Source organism: Oncorhynchus gorbuscha, linkage group LG15, assembly GCF_021184085.1.
Source record: "Oncorhynchus gorbuscha isolate QuinsamMale2020 ecotype Even-year linkage group LG15, OgorEven_v1.0, whole genome shotgun sequence".
Taxonomy (NCBI): Eukaryota; Metazoa; Chordata; class Actinopteri; order Salmoniformes; family Salmonidae; genus Oncorhynchus; species Oncorhynchus gorbuscha.
In genome coordinates, this window is record NC_060187.1 from 3,639,331 (window position 1) to 3,659,465 (window position 20,135).

The 20,135-nt window shown below is 40.6% G+C and overlaps 1 protein-coding gene across 1 annotated transcript in view; it reads right to left on the bottom strand.

Annotated features, from left to right (window-relative positions):
* LOC123996529 (phosphatidylinositol 3,4,5-trisphosphate 5-phosphatase 1-like) overlaps nucleotides 1–20,135 on the bottom strand; it is a 46,286-nt gene that overhangs the window by 22,414 nt on the left and 3,737 nt on the right. The window contains exons 2-11 of the mRNA XM_046299930.1: nucleotides 19,593–19,656; nucleotides 6,368–6,503; nucleotides 5,916–6,078; nucleotides 5,348–5,488; nucleotides 4,746–4,836; nucleotides 2,697–2,774; nucleotides 2,244–2,321; nucleotides 809–932; nucleotides 522–625; nucleotides 126–228 (exon numbers count right to left, since the gene is read on the bottom strand). Coding sequence (XP_046155886.1) covers nucleotides 126–228; nucleotides 522–625; nucleotides 809–932; nucleotides 2,244–2,321; nucleotides 2,697–2,774; nucleotides 4,746–4,836; nucleotides 5,348–5,488; nucleotides 5,916–6,078; nucleotides 6,368–6,503; nucleotides 19,593–19,656 — 1,082 coding nt within the window. The remainder of the gene's footprint in view (nucleotides 1–125; nucleotides 229–521; nucleotides 626–808; nucleotides 933–2,243; nucleotides 2,322–2,696; nucleotides 2,775–4,745; nucleotides 4,837–5,347; nucleotides 5,489–5,915; nucleotides 6,079–6,367; nucleotides 6,504–19,592; nucleotides 19,657–20,135) is intronic.

A 20,135-nucleotide genomic window follows, 5' to 3' on the forward strand; every position in this document is an offset into this window, starting at 1 on the left:
ACATTTTCGGGCCACGCTGGTGTGGAATCACCCCAATAGAGTATTTATTAGAAACCAACTATAACACTATGTCAAATGTTCTATCTATTCTAGGTAAAGGTAGACATTGAAGGCGGCCATTTTACCCATATTCCAGGTGCCAACGAACACAGTGATCATATCTGGCTCAGGCTTGTCTGAGTGCTTGTTCTTCATCTGCTGAAGGAGTTGACAGAACCCTTCTCTTTTCTGGTGACACACAGACAGACGTCAGAGGGTCACGGTACAGGTAACGTGAAAACGTAGGGTCACCGTACAGGTAACGTGAAAACGTAGGGTCACCGTACAGGTAACGTGAAAACGTAGGGTCACCGTACAGGTAACGTGAAAACGTAGGGTCACCGTACAGGTAACGTGAAAACGTAGGGTCACCGTACAGGTAACGTGAAAACGTAGGGTCACCGTACAGGTAACGTGAAAACGTAGGGTCACCGTACAGGTAACGTGAAAACGTAGCACCAGAGAACTTTGGAGGTCTTTACCTTTGTGTCGTTGAAGACAAAGTCTTTCCTCAGAGTTTTCTCCTTCTCTGTTTCCACCGTGATCACCAGCTTGGCAACCTTCTGGGATTTCACGAGCTGTAAGACTTGACATGACATAGATTAGACCTCTACATCAACTGGTGTCTTTGATTGTCTCCCAAATGATACTACTAAGTAGAACACTATATAGGGAATTAGGTGCCATTTGGGACAAAGACATAGATACAATACAGGATGTAAAATCTAAATTAAATTCCCTGGGATTTTATCATGAATAGAGTACTGACTTTTATTGTGAACAAAGTATTTGTCTTCTGGCCCATCTTTAGATTTCTTGAAGTAGATCTTCCCATTTTCCACATCTACCTTGAGGAACATCTTGGTTGTGAGACCAAGCAACTCTGACTTGACCTGCAAAGAAGATGATATATATATATGAGAGAGAACTGTACAAATGATTTGTTACATCAGTGTATGTATATAAATATATATTGTTTTTCTAAAATTAATCAATACAGTAATATGAGATCTGTATGTAAAATATTCACATATATATATACACTGATGTAACAAATAATTTGTACAGTTGTTTAAATGGGGCGGCAGGGTAGCCTAGTGGTTAGAGCGTTGGGCTAGTAACCGGAAGGTTGCAAGTTCAAACCCCCGAGCTGACAAGGTACAAATCTGTCGTTCTGCCTGTAAGTCGCTCTGGATAAGAGCGTCTGCTAAATGACTTAAATGTAAATGTAAACAGGCAGTTACCCCACTGTTCCTAGGCCATCATCGAAAATAAGAATTTGTTCTTAACTGACTTGCCTGGTTAAATAAAGGTTAAAAAAAAAAAAAAAGTGTCACATGTCTGTGTAAAACCTAGCAGTACTACTTATTCCTCTGAGAGTGAGGCGGATATTTAGCATTTAGCAGTAAAACATGATTATTTGTCTCTCTGAAATGAAACCATCAAGTGATTCTATTTTAAACAAATACATGTCTGTCATTGAACAACCCCGTGATTAGATAGTGTATATAAAACACACCATTCTCTCATCATTTCTTTAAACATTAAAAGCCAATTTTTCCAACATTTCTGAAAATGGATATATAGCGTTTTGGAATAAAAACCTAATTTGAAGTTTTACTCAGGGAAAACAACTTCCCCCTCTCATTGAAGCCACGGAAGTCCAACGCGGACCACAGTACTGCAGACATTGTTAGCAACAAAAAAAACAGGATACCCCGTTGTAGCGAATGTGAAAATGAATTGTTTTGTGGTCAATCTTTGTGGTAAAAAAAAAAATTTCAGATGACAATCATGTTACCGATAGTTACTCCTATTACATCATATGAATACCCTTAAACAAGAAGATCTAAGTATGATTTAGCTGCTATGGTCAGCCTGCATTACCACAGTTGGCCTTCAACTTGATACTCAATGAGAGGGGGGCGGAGCTAGCCTGGAGCTAGCCTGGAGCTAGCCTGAAGCTAGCCTGGAGCTAGCCCTAGCCTGAGCTAGCCTGAAGCTAGCCTGGAGCTAGCCTGGAGCTAGCCTGGAGCTAGCCTGGAGCTAGCCTGGAGCACTCATTGAGGTTACCCCAATGAGAATTGAGAGAAATCCCTTTGTTTCAGTCAAGTTTCTTTCTCTAAATCTTGCCTTTTGATACGTCATAAAGTTATGAAAATGACTCTTGTATCTCTTCTTATTATTTTTTCTAGCTCACTTACTTCAAATGTAATAGGTGGTATTAGAGACCGTCTGTGGTCTCCGTCGTATCCAGCCCACTCAAACACGGCTGTTTTGGCCTGAAAAAAAAGGGAACTACAGTAATTGAAGGTGGAACACTACTTTGTCATGACTCTGTTTTCACCCTGGTCTGGGTAAGTCAACATGACACAGGAAAGACGTTTCAGCATCTCAGAGGTCACCTACACCAGGGTTACTTAGAGATTGATAGATATAGAAAATGGATGAGCTTGGTGCAAAAAAAAAATAGAATAACGTTTTAATTTTCGAATATGATTTTCTTCCCAAATGACACCCTATTCCCTTATATATAGTGTGTTACTTTTGGCCAGATGGGCCCTATACTTTTGGCCTATATGCCCTATAGTAGTGCACTATATAGGGAATAGGGTGCCATTTGGGACAGGTCCTAGGGTTTAGAATCGTGTTAAAACCTTCTCTTCTATGGAGTAGAGCAGCTTGGTCAGTTGTTCCAGCCTGAAGGACACAGACTGGTCGGAATCTGCTGACACCTAGAAATGAAAACAGAAACGTGATGTGAATTAGACACTTAAAAAGACAACAGAATTCATTTGAAACCAACTACTGGAAACAGGATATTCTATTGACGGGCAGAGTGTCTATTCCTGCAGAATAACCCAAGAAATGGGCAGAGGTAGGCTACACTACAGTAGAATAGAGCAGAGGTACATAACACTACAGTAGAATAGAACAGAGGTAGACTACAGTACACGACAGTAGAATAGAGCAGAGGTACATAACACTACAGTAGAATAGAGCAGAGGTAGACTACACTACAGTAGAATAGAGCAGAGGTAGGCTACACTATAGTAGAATAGAGCAGAGGTAGACTACACTATAGTAGAATAGAGCAGAGGTAGATTACACTACAGTAGAATAGAGCAGAGGTAGACTACATTACAGTAGAATAGAGCAGAGGTAGACTACACTACAGTAGAATAGAGCAGAGGTAGACTACACTATAGTAGAATAGAGCAGAGGTAGACTACACTACAGTAGAATAGAGCAGAGGTAGACTACACTACAGTAGAATAGAGCAGAGGTAGACTACACTATAGTAGAATAGAGCAGAGGTAGATTACACTACAGTAGAATAGAGCAGAGGTAGACTACACTATAGTAGAATAGAGCAGAGGTAGATTACACTACAGTAGAATAGAGCAGAGGTAGACTACACTACAGTAGAATAGAGCAGAGGTAGATTACACTACAGTAGAATAGAGCAGAGGTAGACTACACTACAGTAGAATAGAGCAGAGGTAGACTACACTATAGTAGAATAGAGCAGAGGTAGATTACACTACAGTAGAATAGAGCAGAGGTAGACTACATTACAGTAGAATAGAGCAGAGGTAGACTACACTACAGTAGAATAGAGCAGAGGTAGACTACAGTACAGTAGAATAGAGCAGAGGTAGACTACACTACAGTAGAATAGAGCAGAGGTAGACTACAGTACAGTAGAATAGAGCAGAGGTAGACTACACTACAGTAGAATAGAGCAGAGGTAGACTACACTACACTACAGTACAGTAGAATAGAGCAGAGGTAGACTACAGTACAGTAGAATAGAGCAGAGGTAGACTACACTACACTACACTACAGTAGAATAGAGCAGAGATAGACTACAGTACAGTAGAATAGAGCAGAGGTAGACTACACTACACTACAGTACAGTAGAATAGAGCAGAGGTAGACTACACTACACTACAGTACAGTAGAATAGAGCAGAGGTAGACTACAGTACAGTAGAATAGAGCAGAGGTAGACTACAGTACAGTAGAATAGAGCAGAGGTAGACTACAGTACAGTAGAATAGAGCAGAGGTAGACTACACTACACTACAGTACAGTAGAATAGAGCAGAGGTAGACTACACTACACTACAGTACAGTAGAATAGAGCAGAGGTAGACTACAGTACAGTAGAATAGAGCAGAGGTAGACTACAGTACAGTAGAATAGAGCAGAGGTAGACTACACTACACTACAGTACAGTAGAATAGAGCAGAGGTAGACTACACTACACTACAGTACAGTAGAATAGAGCAGAGGTAGACTACAGTACAGTAGAATAGAGCAGAGGTAGACTACACTACAGTAGAATAGAGCAGAGGTAGACTACACTACAGTACAGTAGAATAGAGCAGAGGTAGACTACAGTACACTACAGTACACTACAATGTTAAACTAAAACATCAGACAACCTTCAGCAACATTCAGCTTTAACATAATAGCAACCTGCAATCACGCGTCTACAACCAGGAAGCGTAACGTCTCATTTAACAGAAAGACCCAGATCCTCTCCAATACAGCTCGCACCGACCCATTTCCTAATTGAGGTTCAACGGTAAACCGATTCCGTCTCCAATGCAGTTACAAACCGTCTCTTTACTGAATGTTGACGTTCAAACAACGTCTGATAAAAAATAAAAAAAAGTGAATATGAATAATGTCCACCTACCGGAGTCCTCAGACGTCCGATCCCTGGGGAGAGCTGCTGGTCCAGAAGCCTCTGAAAGGTCTCCAGAGTGGGCAGGGTACGGGACATCTCGCTGGTACAACATAGGAGCATAGCAATTGTTTTAATGCTGTTTACCAGGGTTATCCCTAATTGGCTGAACAAATTAAATTGACCCCGAAAACCGACTGAGATCTCACTGACACATTTATAGGAGTACAGAAATGTTCTTTCATTTCACAAGGAACAATTAAACACTGTTCACAGTGAAAGCCAAGTAATGTACATGTTGCAGAAGCAGCTACTGTCCGTCAGTACTGTGTACCTGTTCAGTTGTTTACAGTACTGTGTACGTGTTCAGTTGTTTACAGTACTGTGTACGTGTTCAGTTGTTTACAGTACTGTGTACGTGTTCAGTTGTTTACAGTACTGTGTACGTGTTCAGTTGTTTACAGTACTGCGTACCTGTTCAGTTGTTTACAGTACTGCGTACCTGTTCAGTTGTTTACAGTACTGTGTACCTGTTCAGTTGTTTACAGTACTGTGTACCTGTTCAGTTGTTTACAGTACTGTGTACCTGTTCAGTTGTTTACAGTACTGTGTACCTGTTCAGTTGTTTACAGATTCCCATGGTGAGCTTCTTTAGATGGGGGAGGGATGGATTCCCATTCTGGACTTGCTCAGCATCGAGAGAGACCGAGGTGTGGAAGTATTCCTCAATGGATTTTTGGTGCTCCTCTGGCAGGCTGGAATATATGATTGAATTGAATTGAATTTATTTTAGGTAACAGACACATATACAACAACCTGTACAATGTGGACCCAGAGGATATCACTTGAAAGTATTTATAATGTTTTTTTTTTTACAAAATGCTTGTTTCCAAAGTGGTCCTTGAATTTACAGATGCATCATCAGTCAGTGTAATTTGTTCGTTGGTATGTAACTTAAACATGGTCAGCTGGGTAACACGATACTACATGTCTTTAGTAACACAAGGGCAAATCTTAACTTCCTCTTTTACAGTCAAATTGTATTTTCGTCTCCTACTGACATTAATTCATGCTGAAGTGAAAACTCGACCTGAGAGGAAGTTAGTATTTGTCCCACAATACTGAAGACACTTGAGAAGTATCAGTACATTGATTAGTTGAATGTGAGCCTTCAGTACATACTTAGACATATCGATGTGTTGTAGTCTCTGTAGGTATGTGTCTCCCAGGGAACTACAAGCCAGCTCTGAGCCTCGGGAATCCTCTCCTTGGGTTTCTTTACTGTTCCTAGGGGGCAGCTGAGGAGGGCATTTCACTGGCTCTGTTGATCCAACAACTGTCGTATCTGTTAAGACATAACGTTATGTGCTGTGACAGCGAAAATAAACTGGACCTTTTACGGATGTGTGAGACAGGCCCCTTGAGTTAAGCCTAAAGATCAGACTGCCTTAGCTTAGCTTTAGCAGAAACAGACAAGAGAGAATGCTTGTATCCTGAATGGCACCATACTGCTTACATAGTACACTATTTTTGACCAGAGCCTTATGGGAACCGATATGGGTTTCTGATCTAAAGTAGTACACTACATAGGGGGAAAAGGGTACAATTTGAGATGCCAACAGCTATTAACCCACCTGCTTCTTCCTCTGGCTCCTCCTCCTTCTGAACAGGGAATTGCAGGTGTGTAGCCAGACCCATGTTGGGACTGTAGAACGTCTCCACCAGGTCAGACAGCACAGAGAATAATTGAATAGGCACACCCTCAGAGGCCTGGAGACAGGCACAAAAGCAGTGGTGTAAAGTACTTCATTTAAAAAAAAATCTACTTGAAAGTACTACTTAAGTAGTTTGAGTTTATTTTATTTTTTACAGGGACAGTGCACATTAATCAATGTTTCAGTAAAAGTGACGGTTTTAGCCAGCCGGCTCATTTTCAACTGCAGTCCCTGGGCTTTTATTTATTTTTATCTGTACTTTACTATTTATATTTTTGACTACTTTTACTTCACTACATTCCGAAGGCTACTTTTACTTTACTACATTTTTACTCCATACATTTTCCCTGACACTCAACAGTACATGTGTTTATTATGGATTCCCATTAGCCAATAGCAGCAGCTTCTCTTCCTGGGGTCCAGCAAAATTAAGGCAGTTTATAGCATTTAAAAAAAACATTACAATACATTCACAGATTGCACAAACACACTGTGTGCCCTCAGGGCCCTACTCCATCACTACCACATATCTACATTACTAATCCATGTGTATGTAGGGCATATGTTATTGTGTGTGTGTAGGGCATATGTTATTGTGTGTATATAGGGCATATGTTATTGTGTGTATATAGGGCATATGTTATTGTGTGTATATAGGGCATATGTTATTGTGTGTATATAGGGCATATGTTATTGTGTGTATATAGGGCATATGTTATTGTGTGTATATAGGGCATAGGTTATTGTGTGTATATAGGGCATATGTTATTGTGTGTATATAGGGCATATGTTATTGTGTGTATATAGGGCATATGTTATTGTGTGTATATAGGGCATATGTTATTGTGTGTATATAGGGCATATGTTATTGTGTGTATATAGGGCATATGTTATTGTGTGTATATAGGGCATATGTTATTGTGTGTATATAGGGCATATGTTATTGTGTGTATATAGGGCATATGTTATTGTGTGTATATAGGGCATATGTTATTGTGTGTATATAGGGCATATGTTATTGTGTGTATATAGGGCATATGTTATTGTGTGTATATAGGGCATATGTTATTGTGTGTATATAGGGCATATGTTATTGTGTGTATATAGGGCATATGTTATTGTGTGTATATAGGGCATATGTTATTGTGTGTATATAGGGCATAGGTTATTGTGTGTATATAGGGCATAGGTTATTGTGTGTATATAGGGCATATGTTATTGTGTGTATATAGGGCATATGTTATTGTGTGAATATAGGGCATATGTTATTGTGTGTATATAGGGCATATGTTATTGTGTGTATATAGGGCATATGTTATTGTGTGTATATAGGGCATATGTTATTGTGTGCATATAGGGCATATGTTATTGTGTGTATATAGGGCATATGTTATTGTGTGTATATAGGGCATATGTTATTGTGTGTATATAGGGCATATGTTATTGTGTGTATATAGGGCATATGTTATTGTGTGTATATAGGGCATATGTTATTGTGTGTATATAGGGCATATGTTATTGTGTGTATATAGGGCATATGTTATTGTGTGTATATAGGGCATATGTTATTGTGTGTATATAGGGCATATGTTATTGTGTGTATATAGGGCATATGTTATTGTGTGTATATAGGGCATATGTTATTGTGTGTATATAGGGCATATGTTATTGTGTGTATATAGGGCATATGTTATTGTGTGTATATAGGGCATATGTTATTGTGTGTATATAGGGCATATGTTATTGTGTGTATATAGGGCATATGTTATTGTGTGTATATAGGGCATATGTTATTGTGTGTATATAGGGCATATGTTATTGTGTGTATATAGGGCATATGTTATTGTGTGTATATAGGGCATATGTTATTGTGTGTATATAGGGCATATGTTATTGTGTGTATATAGGGCATATGTTATTGTGTGTATATAGGGCATATGTTATTGTGTGTATATAGGGCATATGTTATTGTGTGTATATAGGGCATATGTTATTGTGTGTATATAGGGCATATGTTATTGTGTGTATATAGGGCATATGTTATTGTGTGTATATAGGGCATATGTTATTGTGTGTATATAGGGCATATGTTATTGTGTGTATATAGGGCATATGTTATTGTGTGTATATAGGGCATATGTTATTGTGTGTATATAGGGCATATGTTATTGTGTGTATATAGGGCATATGTTATTGTGTGTATATAGGGCATATGTTATTGTGTGTATATAGGGCATATGTTATTGTGTGTATATAGGGCATATGTTATTGTGTGTATATAGGGCATATGTTATTGTGTGTATATAGGGCATATGTTATTGTGTGTATATAGGGCATATGTTATTGTGTGTATATAGGGCATATGTTATTGTGTGTATATAGGGCATATGTTATTGTGTGTATATAGGGCATATGTTATTGTGTGTATATAGGGCATATGTTATTGTGTGTATATAGGGCATATGTTATTGTGTGTATATAGGGCATATGTTATTGTGTGTATATAGGGCATATGTTATTGTGTGTATATAGGGCATATGTTATTGTGTGTATATAGGGCATATGTTATTGTGTGTATATAGGGCATATGTTATTGTGTGTATATAGGGCATATGTTATTGTGTGTATATAGGGCATATGTTATTGTGTGTATATAGGGCATATGTTATTGTGTGTATATAGGGCATATGTTATTGTGTGTATATAGGGCATATGTTATTGTGTGTATATAGGGCATATGTTATTGTGTGTATATAGGGCATATGTTATTGTGTGTATATAGGGCATATGTTATTGTGTGTATATAGGGCATATGTTATTGTGTGTATATAGGGCATATGTTATTGTGTGTATATAGGGCATATGTTATTGTGTGTATATAGGGCATATGTTATTGTGTGTATATAGGGCATATGTTATTGTGTGCATATAGGGCATATGTTATTGTGTGTATATAGGGCATATGTTATTGTGTGTGTTTATATGCATGTGTCTTATCCTTTGTTAACTTACAGGTTAGTAGATTTATCTGGGTCTAATGTAAATCATCAACACTTACAGGTTAGTAGATTTATCTGGGTCTAATGTAAATCATCAACACTTACAGGTTAGTAGATTTATCTGGGTCTAATGTAAATCATCAACACTTACAGGTTAGTAGATTTATCTGGGTCTAATGCAAATCATCAACACTTACAGGTTAGTAGATTTATCTGGGTCTATTGCAAATCATCAACACTTACAGGTTGTAGATTTATCTGGGTCTAATGTAAATCATCAACACTTACAGGTTAGTAGATTTATCTGGGTCTAATGTAAATCATCAACACTTACAGGTTAGTAGATTTACTAATGTAAATCATCAACACTTACAGGTTAGTAGATTTATCTGGGTCTAATGTAAATCATCAACACTTACAGGTTAGTAGATTTATCTGGGTCTAATGTAAATCATCAACACTTACAGGTTAGTAGATTTATCTGGGTCTAATGTAAATCATCAACACTTACAGGTTAGTAGATTTATCTGGGTTAGTATTTATGTAAATCATCAACACTTACAGGTTAGTAGATTTATCTGGGTCTAATGTAAATCATCAACACTTACAGGTTAGTAGATTTATCTGGGTCTAATGTAAATCATCAACACTTACAGGTTAGTAGATTTATCTGGGTCTAATGTAAATCATCAACACTTACAGGTTAGTAGATTTATCTGGGTCTAATGTAAATCATCAACACTTACAGGTTAGTAGATTTATCTGGGTCTAATGTAAATCATCAACACTTACAGGTTAGTAGATTTATCTGGGTCTAATGTAAATCATCAACACTTACAGGTTAGTAGATTTATCTGGGTCTAATGTAAATCATCAACACTTACAGGTTAGTAGATTTATCTGGGTCTAATGTAAATCATCAACACTTACAGGTTAGTAGATTTATCTGGGTCTAATGTAAATCATCAACACTTACAGGTTAGTAGATTTATCTGGGTCTAATGTAAATCATCAACACTTACAGGTTAGTAGATTTATCTGGGTCTAATGTAAATCATCAACACTTACAGGTTAGTAGATTTATCTGGGTCTAATGCAAATCATCAACACTTACAGGTTAGTAGATTTATCTGGGTCTAATGCAAATCATCAACACTTACAGGTTAGTAGATTTATCTGGGTCTAATGTAAATCATCAACACTTACAGGTTAGTAGATTTATCTGGGTCTAATGTAAATCATCAACACTTACAGGTTAGTAGATTTATCTGGGTCTAATGTAAATCATCAACACTTACAGGTTAGTAGATTTATCTTACAGGTTAGTAGATTTATCTGGGTCTAATGTAAATCATCAACACTTACAGGTTAGTAGATTTATCTGGGTCTAATGTAAATCATCAACACTTACAGGTTAGTAGATTTATCTGGGTCTAATGTAAATCATCAACACTTACAGGTTAGTAGATTTATCTGGGTCTAATGTAAATCATCAACACTTACAGGTTAGTAGATTTATCTGGGTCTAATGTAAATCATCAACACTTACAGGTTAGTAGATTTATCTGGGTCTAATGTAAATCATCAACACTTACAGGTTAGTAGATTTATCTGGGTCTAATGTAAATCATCAACACTTACAGGTTAGTAGATTTATCTGGGTCTAATGCAAATCATCAACACTTACAGGTTAGTAGATTTATCTGGGTCTAATGTAAATCATCAACACTTACAGGTTAGTAGATTTATCTGGGTCTAATGTAAATCATCAACACTTACAGGTTAGATTTAGATTTATCTACAGGTTAGTAGGTCTAATGTAAATCATCAACACTTACAGGTTAGTAGATTTATCTGGGTCTAATGTAAATCATCAACACTTACAGGTTAGTAGATTTATCTGGGTCTAATGTAAATCATCAACACTTACAGGTTAGTAGATTTATCTGGGTCTAATGTAAATCATCAACACTTACAGGTTAGTAGATTTATCTGGGTCTAATGTAAATCATCAACACTTACAGGTTAGTAGATTTATCTGGGTCTAATGTAAATCATCAACACTTACAGGTTAGTAGATTTATCTGGGTCTAATGTAAATCATCAACACTTACAGGTTAGTAGATTTATCTGGGTCTAATGTAAATCATCAACACTTACAGGTTAGTAGATTTATCTGGGTCTAATGTAAATCATCAACACTTACAGGTTAGTAGATTTATTTATCAGGTTAGTAGATTTATCTGGGTCTAATGTAAATCATCAACACTTACAGGTTAGTAGATTTATCTGGGTCTAATGTAAATCATCAACACTTACAGGTTAGTAGATTTATCTGGGTCTAATGTAAATCATCAACACTTACAGGTTAGTAGATTTATCTGGGTCTAATGCAAATCATCAACACTTACAGGTTAGTAGATTTATCTGGGTCTAATGTAAATCATCAACACTTACAGGTTAGTAGATTTATCTGGGTCTAATGCAAATCATCAACACTTACAGGTTAGTAGATTTATCTGGGTCTAATGTAAATCATCAACACTTACAGGTTAGTAGATTTATCTGGGTCTAATGTAAATCATCAACACTTACAGGTTAGTAGATTTATCTGGGTCTAATGTAAATCATCAACACTTACAGGTTAGTAGATTTATCTGGGTCTAATGCAAATCATCAACACTTACAGGTTAGTAGATTTATCTGGGTCTATTGCAAATCATCAACACTTACAGGTTAGTAGATTTATCTGGGTCTAATGTAAATCATCAACACTTACAGGTTAGTAGATTTATCTGGGTCTAATGTAAATCATCAACACTTACAGGTTAGTAGATTTATCTGGGTCTAATGTAAATCATCAACACTTACAGGTTAGTAGATTTATCTGGGTCTATTGCAAATCATCAACACTTACAGGTTAGTAGATTTATCTACATTTACATTTACATTTAAGTCATTTAGCAGACGCTCTTATCCAGAGCGACTTACAAATTGGTGCATTCACCTTATGACATCCAGTGGGACAGTCACTTAACAATAGTGCATCTAAAACTTAGGGGGGGTGGGGTGAGAGGGATTACTTAACCTATCCTAGGTATTCCTTAAAGAGGTGGGGTTTCAGGTGTCTCCGGAAGGTGGTGATTGACTCCGCTGTCCTGGCGTCGTGAGGGAGTTTGTTCCACCATTGGGGGGCCAGGGCAGCGAACAGTTTTGACTGGGCTGAGCGGGAGCTGTACTTCCTCAGTGGTAGGGAGGCGAGCAGGCCAGAGGTGGATGAACGCAGTGCCCTTGTTTGGGTGTAGGGCCTGATCAGAGCCTGGAGGTACTGAGGTGCCGTTCCCCTCACAGCTCCGTAGGCAAGCACCATGGTCTTGTAGCGGATGCGAGCTTCAACTGGAAGCCAGTGGAGAGAACGGAGGAGCGGGGTGACGTGAGAGAACTTGGGAAGGTTGAACACCAGACGGGCTGCGGCGTTCTGGATGAGTTGAAGGGGTTTAATGGCACAGGCAGGGAGCCCAGCCAACAGCGAGTTGCAGTAATCCAGACGGGAGATGACAAGTGCCTGGATTAGGACCTGCGCCGCTTCCTGTGTGAGGCAGGGTCGTACTCTGCGGATGTTGTAGAGCATGAACCTACAGGAACGGGCCACCGCCTTGATGTTAGTTGAGAACGACAGGGTGTTGTCCAGGATCACACCAAGGTTCTTGGCGCTCTGGGAGGAGGACACAGTGGAGTTGTCAACCGTGATGGCGAGATCATGGAACGGGCAGTCCTTCCCCGGGAGGAAGAGCAGCTCCGTCTTGCCGAGGTTCAGCTTGAGGTGGTGATCCGTCATCCACACTGATATGTCTGCCAGACATGCAGAGATGCGATTCGCCACCTGGTCATCAGAAGGGGGAAAGGAGAAGATTAATTGTGTGTCGTCTGCATAGCAATGATAAGAGAGACCATGTGAGGTTATGACAGAGCCAAGTGACTTGGTGTATAGCGAGAATAGGAGAGGGCCAAGAACAGAGCCCTGGGGGACACCAGTGGTGAGAGCGCGTGGTGAGGAGACAGATTCTCGCCACGCCACCTGGTAGGAGCGACCTGTCAGGTAGGACGCAATCCAAGCGTGGGCCGCGCCGGAGATGCCCAACTCGGAGAGGGTGGAGAGGAGGATCTGATGGTTCACAGTATCGAAGGCAGCCGATAGATCTAGAAGGATGAGAGCAGAGGAGAGAGAGTTAGCTTTAGCAGTGCGGAGCGCCTCCGTGATACAGAGGAGAGCAGTCTCAGTTGAATGACTAGTCTTGAAACCTGACTGATTTGGATCAAGAAGGTCATTCAGAGAGAGATAGCGGGAGAGCTGGCCAAGGACGGCACGTTCAAGAGTTTTGGAGAGAAAAGAAAGAAGGGATACTGGTCTGTAATTGTTGACATCGGAGGGATCGAGTGTAGGTTTTTTCAGAAGGGGTGCAACTCTCGCTCTCTTGAAGACGGAAGGGACGTAGCCAACGGTCAGGGATGAGTTGATGAGCGAGGTGAGGTAAGGGAGAAGGTCTCCGGAAATGGTCTGGAGAAGAGAGGAGGGGATAGGGTCAAGCGGGCAGGTTGTTGGGCGGCCGGCCGTCACAAGACGCGAGATTTCATCTGGAGAGAGAGGGGAGAAAGAGGTCAGAGCATAGGGTAGGGCAGTGTGAGCAGAACCAGCGGTGTCGTTTGACTTAGCAAACGAGGATCGGATGTCGTCGACCTTCTTTTCAAAATGGTTGACGAAGTCATCTGCAGAGAGGGAGGAGGGGGGAGGGGGCGGAGGATTCAGGAGGGAGGAGAAGGTGGCAAAGAGCTTCCTAGGGTTAGAGGCAGAAGCTTGGAATTTAGCGTGGTAGAAAGTGGCTTTAGCAGCAGAGACAGAGGAGGAAAATGTAGAGAGGAGGGAGTGAAAGGATGCCAGGTCCGCAGGGAGGCGAGTTTTCCTCCATTTCCGCTCGGCTGCCCGGAGCCCTGTTCTGTGAGCTCGCAATGAGTCATCGAGCCACGGAGCGGGAGGGGAGGACCGAGCCGGCCTGGAGGATAGGGGACATAGAGAGTCAAGGGATGCAGAGAGGGGGAGGAGAGGAGGGTTGAGGAGGCAGAATCAGGAGATAGGTGGGAGAAGGTTTGAGCGGAGGGAAGAGATGATAGGATGGAAGAGGAGAGAGTAGCGGGGGAGAGAGAGCGAAGGTTGGGACGGCGCGATACCATCCGAGTAGGGGCAGTGTGGGAGGTGTTGGATGAGAGCGAGAGGGAAAAGGATACAAGGCAGTGGTCGGAGACTTGGAGGGGAGTTGCAATGAGGTTAGTGGAAGAACAGCATCTAGTAAAGATGAGGTCGAGCGTATTGCCTGCCTTGTGAGTAGGGGGGAAGGTGAGAGGGTGAGGTCAAAAGAGGAGAGGAGTGGAAAGAAGGAGGCAGAGAGGAAAGAGTCAAAGGTAGACGTGGGGAGGTTAAAGTCGCCCAGAACTGTGAGAGGTGAGCCGTCCTCAGGAAAGGAGCTTATCAAGGCATCAAGCTCATTGATGAACTCTCCGAGGGAACCTGGAGGGCGATAAATGATAAGGATGTTAAGCTTGAAAGGGCTAGTGACTGTGACAGCATGGAATTCAAAGGAGGCGATAGACAGATGGGTAAGGGGAGAAAGAGAGAATGACCACTTGGGAGAGATGAGGATCCCGGTGCCACCACCCCGCTGACCAGACGCTCTCGGGGTGTGCGAGAACACGTGGGCGGACGAAGAGAGAGCAGTAGGAGTAGCAGTGTTGTCTGTGGTGATCCATGTTTCCGTCAGGGCCAAGAAGTCGAGGGACTGGAGGGAGGCATGGGCTGAGATGAACTCTGCCTTGTTGACCGCAGATTGGCAGTTCCAGAGGCTACCGGAGACCTGGAACTCCACGTGGGTCGTGCGCGCTGGGACCACCAGAGTAGGGTGGCCGCGGCCACGCGGTGAGGAGCGTTTGTATGGTCTGTGCAGAGAGGAGAGAACAGGGATAAACCGACACATAGTTGACAGGCTACAGAAGAGGCTACGCTAATGCAAAGGAGATTGGAATGACAAGTGGACTACACGTCTCGAATGTTCAGAAAGTTAAGCTACGTAGCAAGAATCTTATTGACTAAAATGATTAAAATGATACAGTACTGCTGAAGTAGGCCAGCTGGCAGTGGGTGCGTTGTTGACACTACACTAATCAAGTCGTTCCGTTGAGTGTAATAGTTTCTGCAGTGTTGCTATTCGGGGGCTAGCAGGCTAGCTAGCAGTGTTGTTTACGTTACATTGCGTTAAAAGAACGACAATAGATGGCTAGCGAACCTAGAAAATCGCTCTAGACTACACAATTATCTTTGATACAAAGACGGCTATGTAGCTAGCTAAGTAGCTAGCTACGATCAAACAAATCAAACCGTTGTACTGTAATGAAAATGAAGTGAAAATGTGATACAACCTGTGAATGCGACCGGGTAGTTGAGTTCTATACAGAAGACGTTGGCTAAGACGTTGGGTCTAATGTAAATCATCAACACTTACAGGTTAGTAGATTTATCTGGGTCTAATGTAAATCATCAACACTTACAGGTTAGTAGATTTATCTGGGTCTAATGTAAATCATCAACACTTACAGGTTAGTAGATTTCTCTGGGTCTAATGTAAATCATCAACACTTACAGGTTAGTAGATTTATCTGGGTCTAATGTAAATCATCAACACTTACAGGTTAGTAGATTTATCTGGGTCTAATGCAAATCATCAACACTTACAGGTTAGTAGATTTATCTGGGTCTAATGTAAATCATCAACACTTACAGGTTAGTAGATTTATCTGGGTCTATTGCAAATCATCAACACTTACAGGTTAGTGAACTACAGAACAGAACAGTAATCATGGCCTAGTACCCTTTGGAGTCCACAACAGTAGTAGTACAGATTTGGGCAAACATAATCCAACACAAGTGTGAAATGGTTTGAAGAGTTGAAAGTTCCAGGCACTCAGGTGGGTTTAAATGTATGTAGTACCATCAAACCATGGTCCTGATACACTGTTTCTCAACGATCTCATCACAGACTGGTACACTTCTGAGTTTAGTGCACTACAACAGCAAGACAAGAACACTACAGAACACCAACAGCAAGACAAGAACACTATAGAGCACCAACAACACGACAAGAACACTACAGAGCACCAACAGCAAGACAAGAACACTACAGAGCAAAAACAACAAGACAAGAACACTACAGAGCACCAACAGCAAGACAAGAACACTACAGAGCACCAACAGCAAGACAAGAACACTACAGAGCACCAACAGCAAGACAAGAACACTACAGAGCACCAACAGCAAGACAAGAACACTACAGAGCACCAACAACAAGACAAGAACACTACAGAGCCCCAACAGCAAGACAAGAACACTACAGAGCACCAACAACAAGACAAGAACACTATAGAGCACCAACAGCAAGACAAGAACACTACAGAGCACCAACAGCAAGACAGGCTAGTAGCCTGTTCTTCTCATCTCTCTACTTGGTGCTTCCTCTCTGGTGCCAATATAGATCTTCTCAGTGTGGCAACGTGAGAGTCTTCTAAGGCTTTATGTTTCCAGAGAGACGTGATGTTTTATGAATGACAGGGTTTCCTTCTAGACCAATCATACAGCTTAAACACTCTTTCCACTGTTTGGCTAAATTCCAAGGGCTTTTAGCGTATTAACTACCAAGTCACCTGGTTTCGTTAGCGTATTAACTACCTAGTGACCTAGTTTCTTTAGAGTATTAACTACCTAGTCACCTGGTTTCTTCAGAGTATTAACTACCTAGTGACCTAGTTTCTTCAGAGTATTAACTACCTAGTGACCTGGTTTCATTAGCGTATTAACTACCTAGTGACCTGGTTTCATTAGCGTATTAACTACCTAGTGACCTAGTTTCATTAGCGTATTAACTACCTGGTGACCTGGTTTCATTAGCGTATTAACTACCTAGTGACCTAGTTTCTTCAGAGTATTAACTACCTAGTGACCTAGTTTCATTAGCGTATTAACTACCTAGTGACCTAGTTTCATTAGCGTATTAACTACCTAGTGACCTGGTTTCATTAGCGTATTAACTACCTAGTGACCTAGTTTCATTAGCGTATTAACTACCTAGTGACCTGGTTTCATTAGCGTATTAACTACCTAGTGACCTAGTTTCATTAGCGTATTAACTACCTAGTGACCTGGTTTCATTAGCGTATTAACTACCTAGTGACCTGGTTTCTTTAGAGTATTAACTACCTAGTGACCTGGTTTCATTAGCGTATTAACTACCTAGTGACCTGGTTTCTTTAGAGTATTAACTACCTAGTCACCTAGTTTCTTTAGAGTATTAACTACCTAGTGACCTGGTTTCATTAGCGTATTAACTACCTAGTGACCTGGTTTCATTAGCGTATTAACTACCTAGTGACCTGGTTTCTTCAGAGTATTAACTACCTAGTGACCTAGTTTCATTAGCGTACTACCTAGTGACCTAGTTTCATTAGCGTATTAACTACCTAGTGACCTGGTTTCATTAGCGTATTAACTACCTAGTGACCTGGTTTCATTAGCGTATTAACTACCTAGTGACCTAGTTTCATTAGCGTATTAACTACCTAGTGACCTGGTTTCATTAGCGTATTAACTACCTAGTGACCTGGTTTCATTAGCGTATTAACTACCTAGTGACCTGGTTTCATTAGCGTATTAACTACCTAGTGACCTGGTTTCATTAGCGTATTAACTACCTAGTGACCTGGTTTCATTAGCGTATTAACTACCTAGTGACCTAGTTTCTTCAGAGTATTAACTACCTAGTCACCTGGTTTCATTAGCGTATTAACTACCTAGTGACCTGGTTTCTTCAGCCCATTTCACAGCCACTGCGGATATGTTGATTAATTTAAATGCAGTGAAAATCTATATTTTTGCGTGAAGGGTCTGCTATTTTCTGTTGCGCACAAGATTAACTTTGTGGCTTTTCATACGCCCACGCCTCAGAATAATTTATAACCTTCTGCTACTGAAAGAGGAAGACGGTTTTGATCAACATTAGCAGAGTGGCCTGTAGAAACCGTAGTACCCTTCAAAATTAGCAGAGTGGCCTGTAGAAACCGTAGTACCCTTCAACATTAGCAGAGTGGCCTGTAGAAACCGTAGTACCCTTCAACATTAGCAGAGTGGCCTGTAGAAACCGTAGTACCCTTCAACATTAGCAGAGTGGCCTGTAGAAACCGTAGTACCCTTCAACATTAGCAGAGTGGCCTGTAGAAACCGTAGTACCCTTCAACATTAGCAGAGTGGCCTATGGAAATCGTTTTAACCTTCACGTCTGTGTTTAGCTCAGGCTAAAACTCAAGATGACTATAATGCTTTTTCAGCTACAATAGATCAATGAAAATCGATCTAATTCATCACTACTGTAGAGTTGTCTCTAGGTTCGGAATATTCTGACTGCCACACTAATACAGGCACATTAACCAGAAGTGTTTCCATCTCAACATCAGCCTAACACAACGATGCCTTTGTGTGACAGAGAGAGAGAGAGAGAGAGGGCCTACAGATGAAGAGACATCCGTTATACTGTATTCGTCCTTCATTAAAGAAGAGGATATTAGCAGTGTCGCATATTCACAGCCACAGGAAGCAAGGCTGTTTATATTTAGTGTCTAGTTCTATGGAGCGCTCACACTTCAGCACATGTTTTTCTTCTCTCCGCACAAGTAAGGCTTGGTTCAACCAAAATAGGTTGCACAATATTCACAATACATTGGTACATTCCAGAACTCTACCACCACACATGGCCTTTCTTCAGTTCTGACGGTATTGAAAACCAGAGCAGAAGTTGTCTGATTATTGAGGAATTGAGAAGTGGCTCTTAAAATAGCCCTTAACACCCAACACCTGGGAAGAGACTATATCAGCCAGACAAGTTGGTGGTATAAGGCTCAGAACCTGTGTTGTGTGGATCAACATAGTAACGTTAAATGCTTTGTAGGGGGTTCAACACTCAAAATGGAGTGCAGATCTCAGCTGAACCTCCCCTCAATAGAGTTGTATCACCTGGACTGAGAGCTTCCGCCCCTCAAAAGAGTTGTCTCACCTGGACCGAGAGCTTCCTGTCCTCATTGGGTAGGATCCTGTAGGTATACACACAGTTCTGGTACCTGGAAATAGAAGAGATGGGATAGTATCATAAGGATTACAGCAGATATGTAATCTTGAATGTTTTTAAGAGACGTCTTTCTGACATTTCACAGAAGAGTGTGACAGGTGCAGTAATAACAGACAGCATGCACTCTTACACACTTCCATTGCTCTTTCTGTCCAATGGAAAATAGTACATGACCATTTCTGTATTTGCTACCATGTTATTATCATGTTATTGCTACCATGTTATTATCATGTTGCTACCGTGTTATTATCATGTTGCTACCATGTTATTATCATGTTGTTGCTACCATGTTATTATCATGTTATTGCTACCATGTTATTATCATGTTATTGCTACCATGTTATTATCATGTTATTGCTACCATGTTATTATCATGTTGTTGCTACCATGTTTTTGTCATGTTGTGTTGCTACCATGTTTTTGTCATGTGTTGCTACCATGTTATTATCATGTTGTTGCTACCATGTTATT